The 7,615-nt window shown below is 36.9% G+C and overlaps 1 protein-coding gene across 1 annotated transcript; it reads left to right on the top strand.

Moving 5' to 3' along the window:
- The first annotated feature begins 4,370 nt into the window (after positions 1-4,370).
- Positions 4,371-7,071, top strand: TIMM8A (translocase of inner mitochondrial membrane 8A). The gene is made up of 2 exons (XM_003782707.3): positions 4,371-4,551; positions 6,058-7,071. Exons 1-2 carry the CDS (start codon positions 4,420-4,422, stop codon positions 6,217-6,219), a joined length of 294 nt encoding a protein of 97 aa, XP_003782755.1. The 5' UTR covers positions 4,371-4,419; the 3' UTR covers positions 6,220-7,071.
- The last annotated feature ends 544 nt before the right edge of the window (positions 7,072-7,615 follow it).

Genomic DNA, 7,615 nt, shown 5'->3' on the forward strand with positions numbered 1-7,615 from the left:
TACTGAAGGTGACAGAATGAAAGTCTGTCTCTAAAAATAAAAATAAAAATAAAATGAGAATAACATGGTCTCTCTCACCTTTTCTCCTTCATGAGGGAGAATTCCAACTCTTTTCAGAAGTGCTCTAAATTTTCTCTTTGTTCTTCCTACATAAAAATCTCTCTTTTTTTGCCCTGAAAAATAAAAAAAGAGAGGGGGAGAATAATATAAGCCACATTCTCTGATCTCAATACAATCAAGCTTGATGACAATAACAAAAACAAAAGAAAAACCTTGAAAATTTTCTTACATTTAGACAATCAACTCATGGAGAAAATAAAAAATCAAAGAAGAAATTTTAAAATGCTTAGTACTGTTTATTAATCAAAATTCTTCATATGAAAGCTTACTGAATAAGTAAAAAGTGATAACTTGAGGAAAATGTATAGTCTAAGAATTAGAAAAGGCAAAAAATTGAAAATGTTGAACAAATTATCTAAGAATTAGTATAAAACAACATTCTGTAATGATAAATAGATTCTTATTTTTCATTTAAAGTTCATAAATAAAAACAAAAAGAATTAGTAAAGAAATTTTAGAATAAACCCAAAGGCCTCCTATGCTTAGCTTAAAACTTTGCAAACATGTAGGAGATATACAGGCTTCATCACATAACCTACACAACTCTTGTTCTCATGCAGGATTAGTTATCTGCAATTAATGCTTTCATTATTTTCATAAAATCTTGACTTAATGATTTTTTATTATTAAATCATAGCTGTGTACATTAATGTAATTAGGGGGTACAATGCACTGGTTTTTATGTACAATTTGAAATACTTATATAGCCTTCATAGCATTTTCTTAGTTATTCTGCTTTATGACTTAATGATTTTTTTCAGGTTACTAAGGAGAGTGGATTGGGCCAGTTAAACCACATTAACCATTGAAGTAATTTTGAGTCTAGGTTAAGAGTCCCCTGAGAAAATACTATGGTCATATAAAATGCTGCTGTCTAAATCGGGTTTCCCTCAGTGGCATTACTTTTTGCTTATTTACTACTTTTTTCTCATTGTTGTATTTCTCATTGCACAGCTATCTTCTGAGGCTTTAGATCTTTCCAAGAATCTGTGATACTTTTCTTAAGGCTACAATGATGTACTAATACCTGACATCAACATTTACCTAGTAAATTTTTGCTGATTCATACGTAAGATAAAAATGAAAAGGATAATATTCTTTATGTTTTTATGTATCCTCTCATATGTTTACATGCCATATATATTTACAAACCATCTCCAAGAAACATGAGTAAATCAAGAAATACACAATTCAATATTCTTTACCCTGCTCTCTATTATCTGAAGTATAGCAGTCTGGAGTAAGGATTCATTTTTACAACAGTACCCCTTTCTTTGTATTGAACAGTGTTTCACCTCAAATAACAATTCAGCACATCTTTCCCCTTGGCATTGTCCAAGAACAATGGTGTGCCTTCTTAAATTCTTCTCTGTTCTTCCTAAGTGCAAACTCTATTTCCCTCAATTATTTAATGAGCTGGAGATAAGGTCTCTAAAGGAACCTCTGCTTCAGTAAGTAGTAGCTGATGATTAGAAAATGGATTAGTGGTGTAACTGTCAAGAGCTTCCTGTGGTAGATATTATGTTATAAAATAATTTTTATTGTCATTTTTTATATGTTTAAAGATGACCAGATACTGACAATTTTAATATTAAGCCTTCCATCTCATTGATAAGACAGGAATTTGTTTCACGATTACTTTACTCTTATTGTACAAAATATCTATTTTCCCCATCAGTGGGGATAACCTGCAATTGTCATCTTGGTCAGCACTATGTCCTGCTCCTGACCCAACTTGTAATAATGACATCTGTGATTATTGAGCACTTACTGCATGCCAAGTAATAGTCCCATTTTACGTATACTAGCTCATTTATTCACTATGAAGTGGATGCTATTTAAATCCCATTTTACAATAAAGAAACTGAAGCACAGAAAATTTAAGCAATTTGTACAGTGTTATAGTTAGTAAGTGCTAGGGCATGGATTAAAATAAAGAGGCCAATCTTTTATATACTCCATTATGTTAAAATGAGAAAAAAGAAAGAAGAGTTTCAAAGTCATACAGTAATGGTTGTTGCAAGAAGTGGTACAAACACGGAAAGGGTCGGTCAGGAACATTTAGATTCTTTTCCTCCTCTCTTCTCCCCACATTCTCCCTGTTCCTTTGCTTCCTTATATGGTTCAAATGCTGAAAGTGAAGCCAAGGTTTCCTTCTGAGGTGGAATCTGTAACATTTAGACAATCTGGACAACCCTCATATGAACTCATTATGAGAGCTCACAACCAAAGGCCTCTTTGTCATTTTTCATGAGATTATCTTTGCTTTTTATTCAAGTCTTCAATTTTGCAGTGCTGACCGCTGTCCTAGAAAAGGAGACAGACAAAGAAAATAAAAAGCGTGGCTTCTCCTTGTTAAAATGTATAAAAACAATTGGTTACTCACAGTACGCATGCAGTGAAGAAATGAAAATGAAAAATGAGAAAGGTTCTCAAAGCAACGTTTAAATGGATAAAAATGATCACATTGTCAACAAAGCACAAGCACAGGAAAGAAATGTCAGATTAATTTATTTTCATACTAAAATAGCAGTATTAATGGAAGGTCTTCTGGACAGCAGAGTTTAGAACTGGTTTTAAAGGTGTGGCAGGGAATTGCTTGTGCCCCTATGACCTGTTTTTCTACAGATCTGCAGTTTTGTTGTTGGCAACAGGTTGCTACTCTTCTGAGAATTGTAATGACAGGATTATCTCCAGTGCATGATGCACAATGGGCTCTTTCAAGTGCAATGCTTCATGATCTCATTACTGTGTATCACTTTCCTATGCCACGTTGCCTGAGCACTTCATCGGTTACACAGTTTTTGTGACACGGAAAACTCAGCTCTGCTTTCTGGAATGACAGTTGTTACAAACATGCTCCATCTCTAAAACCTTTAAAATACAGAGTATTCCTTCAGTGCAAAGCAGAGAAATACAACTGTCATTCATCTTCTGCCCCTGCTCTCCAAACTCTCTTGAAGAAAATCATTTCATTTTGGACTTTCTCAGGGAGAAACTAAAATTCTAAGATCCCAAGAGCCTTAGGGGCTAGTGGTGAGGACCTATAACCAAAGAGCTCAGCAAAAAGAGAATAAAAGTATAAGAAAGGGAGAAGAATGAAAAGAGGGCAGGAGAGGACTTACAGCAAAAGTTCAAGGCAGAACCCTGCATGCCAAATTTTCTGAAGTTTAAGAATTTTATAACTTTATTTCCTTCAGCAATTTCTTATATTTAACGTTTCAAAGAAAATATAGTTCCTTTTCAGCCTCCCCAGTTCTGCTCATCTTTCAACTGAACCGTTTACAAAGTTAAAGACAAGCTCTGTGTTGAATGCTGGTGGTCAGAATAACTGGTTTCTCAGCTTTGATTTGGGAAGGAGGGATTCTCTGGCCCCTGGCCTTGCAGATTGAGTTCTGTGCAGCAGCTCCATCCTTTCACTTTGTAGCGCTGGGAGGACACATGTTTTTCCCTTCCCTTTGCTACTGAGTTTTTGCTTCTTCTGAAGTCTCAAGAGGGGCCTCATGGGACTGTCTCGGTAACTAGTACATCTACTAAAATATGAAAAACTAAATGGACCCATCTTTTCAGAAATAATAGATCCACTTTGCGCTTGATTTCTGACTTTCTGAGTTCTCTCTCTCTCCTCTTTCCCCTTCCCCACACTCTTGTCTAAATAAATCACTTAGAAGCCACATGATTTCTCAAGCTTTCCTCTGGAAATGTACAAGGAAAATGATGTTCTGTCATTTTCATACCTTTGCAGGGAGAGTCAAGCCATCCTTATTTCACCAAGAGATTTTCTGAAGCAAGAACCGCCAAAGGTATCGTGTCTGCTTTCCTACATCCCTCACATTTCCACTGTATCTGCTCTCACGATCACTAAGCTAAGAGAACATAAAACGCTCTACGGACCACACACATGAGCATTTTCCCACATCCAGTTGCTACCCTGAATATTTTATCTGACTCTGTAATTGACACAAAAACATCATTCTTCTTTCAAGAACTGCCTTTGTTTCATGTTTCATCCCTAAGAGACACATGTGCTATACTTCCATAATTTGGTGAGGAGGCAGAAATTAGGATTTCTTTAAAGTTCTATTGGGTCTAACATTTTCAAATAGGATAGAGCCTGGAATTACAGCAGGGCCTAGATCTTCCTCAAAGTTGTATCTTATGTTTCAAAATAGTTTGGCTATTATTAAATCATCATTTAATGAGGACATAAATGATGAATCAGAAAATGAAGATAACAATTGGGGGTAATGGTCGGTGAGTTGGTGCGGAGTTGGTCTCCGCACGCGTGGTCGCGCTGGGATGGATTCCTCTTCGTCTTCTTCCGCGGCGGGTTTGGGTGCCGTGGACCCGCAGTTGCAGCATTTCATTGAGGTGGAGACTCAGAAGCAGCGCTTCCAGCAACTGGTGCACCAGATGACCGAACTTTGTTGGGTGAGAATCCTGGGGCTGGGACCTGGACTGTACTTTACCCCTGTCCTTACCCCGTGGGGCTATCGACGACGTCGGGGTTCGGGATGGGGATGGCCCTGACAGCACCCCTTGGTTTTCTCAGGTTTCCTCTGGCCGACCCAGAAGGGAGAAGGGTGACTCCACTTCTCAGGGGACTGTCAGTCGGGACCTTGGCTTTGTTGATCCATAGGATTGTGGATCAAAGAAGACTTGCCGCTGTCCCACCCATCGCTTTCTGGCACCCTAGGTTGAAGCTACCTACTACTGGTTACCAAGACTGATCAGAGCCCCCAATGCAGGGATTTTACTTTTGGGAATTCGAGTCCCGGAAAGTCAGTGAATCAGTGAATCTACTATTCCTGGACTCTTTGAGATTTACCTTGACTATCCAGTTGTAATTCTCCCTGGGAAGAAATGAGTGGCTCTAGTCCACTAACTATAAAAGTGGCGTAATCTCTTCCAACATACACACTTATTTGTCTTCTTGTTGGATTGTTGTGTAATACCAAGCTGTTTCAGGTCTGAAGGTTGAGGAGTTTGAGTCTGCCCTGTGAGGGAACTTTGACAAAAGGGTGGATGGCACTTGCAGCTTGAGGTCAAAGTGTTCTGGTTGCCAAGGACAATATACTGTTCTCCGTTGATGTACAAAATTCACAGAAATCAGAGGTCCAGGATTATTTTTCCTGGCATTGGAAAGTCCGAGGCTTGTATACACTGAAGAGAATAATAAACCAAATTTTTTAACTTAACTCGAACTATGTACAGTCATTGGTTTCCATAGTCTTTTTCCCATAAACTTACTTATCAAATGTTTATTTAATGCTGGTCTGCCTTGGACCAGAATGCTTTAATTCTTTCTAAAAGTCTGTGATTCCCTTCTTTTAAGTGGGTGTGATTAAGGACTCCTTTAATACTCTGTAAGCTTTGGGCCCTTTAGGAAAATTCATACAATTTTCCATTCATTGTGAGAGGATTCAAGAACTTCTGGATTAAGTAGACAAGATTACAGAATCTCAGGTCATTGACTTTTTTTTCCTTTGATAGGTGTTACGGTGCCTTGCTGTAATGATTTATCCTTTCACCCTTTTATTCTGCAGTTAATTGAAAGGCATTTAATGCAAGCAGCATTGTGGAGATCCAACCAAATTGAGCAAAAAGTTACTTCATTTGTATTTTGCCATTTTTCTTGCTCTGTAATAACTCTACCATTTTCTGGCCCTATGACTTTGGGCAAAGTATCTCTATGCCACTGTTTCTTTGTTTGTAAAATGAGAGTTTATAATGGTATCTATTCCATAGAGTTGTGAGAATTTAATGTATTTGAGAAAATTGCTCCATACTTGGTAAGCTGCTAAATGTGAGCTATTACTAACATATTTGATACTATTCTTAGGTGAAGTTTTACCTCTAAGCAATAAGAAATAAAACCCCCCTCTTTTATTTTAATTTCCAAGTTCCCCTTGTGATTCTGTATCTTATCCTGAGCAGGAGAAGTGCATGGACAAGCCTGGGCCAAAGTTGGACAGTCGGGCTGAGGCCTGTTTTGTGAACTGCGTTGAGCGCTTCATTGATACAAGCCAATTCATCTTGAACCGACTGGAACAGACCCAGAAATCCAAGCCAGTCTTCTCAGAAAGCCTTTCTGATTGATCTCAGCTTTACCTTTTTGGAAGAGGAAGGTAGTTCAAGAAATGAAGAGCTGTTTATGAAATTATTTAAGAAATGGCTATGGGGAGATTGGCTCCCACCTTTTGTCACTCTTGGGACATCATATCATCATTGAGAATGAACAAAGACCAATTTTTGTGGGGGGGGCCTTGAGGGTTATATGTGTATTTGGTTGTGTTTTTTAATGCCAATCTTGTGAAAATAATTGACAGATAATGGAAAACTATTAGATGTGTATTACTGTGTATGGGACTATGCTTTTCTTAAAGTCCCCTTAACTGCTTCCTGTAATTTTGATAGAGGAACTGCTTTCTGTAATTTGATAGTGGGACTACATAGGTAAAATCTCTCACTTACGTGGATTCATTTCAGATTTCTGGGGAGAGCATTGTGTCTTTCAGAAAGTATGGCAGTGGGGGAAGGATAATTTGGCACTTAACTGTGGGCCTCCTTATCTAGTGGTCGATTATCATTGTTGGAAAAAAGATCTATAGAGTGTTCATACAGTGCACTTAAGCATTCTAGATTATTTCCCTCCCTATACTATGATTTATATTAAAGTATGGTCTCACGGTATTACAGGAAGTCAGAGTCTAGAGGCCTTTAACTACAAAAGAATCTATCTTGTGAACATAGTTCTCATTACTGACAGCCACAAGGAAGAAGTTAACTTTACCCTGTATATCAGGGCACAGATAATTTAAAGATGTGCCTAAATAAGTTGTAAAGATTTAGGCCAGTCAAAAATTAATAGAGTTTCAGGTAGAAGTGCATGTCTAATGTTAAATCAGTATAGATTCTATTTACTGCATTATTTTGATCACTGAAATAAAACCTACTATGAGATTCAAAAAAAAAAAAAACAATTGGGGGTAATTAGTACTCTCTGTAAATTGGCAAGATTAATGGAAACATCGTTAATATCAAATAATGAATTAGTGACAATGGCTTGTGCTTTGGTATAATAAGCTTTACATTTACTGTAAAATTAGTGAAAACTTTGTGTGTATTTATATAGACTCATGGAGTTGAAAACGACATAAGAGATTATCTACTACCATCTTTTTCATATGGTCACAACATGAAAGACTGTCCATCCACTTGTTTGTGTGGTTAACCTCAAAGTTGTAGAAAATCTCTCAATTTTTTACTAAATTACTTTTTTCTCTAGGACATTATGAAGATAATTGTAAAAGATATTTAAAATTTCTCTAAGTTAACTTCTAGGAGTAGGAAGAAGAAAATATGACCCTCTGAAATTTTTGCAAGATTTTTATACAATTAGTGATACTAGTACAACTAGATGTCCCAACATGTTCATATAAAGATAGACAATTTTATTTACTCTTTCAGCTATACCAGAATAGAGAGAAAGACA

This window comes from Otolemur garnettii, unplaced genomic scaffold (genome assembly GCF_000181295.1).
Source record: "Otolemur garnettii isolate 467f Iridium unplaced genomic scaffold, OtoGar3 scaffold00005, whole genome shotgun sequence".
Lineage (NCBI taxonomy): Eukaryota > Metazoa > Chordata > Mammalia > Primates > Galagidae > Otolemur > Otolemur garnettii.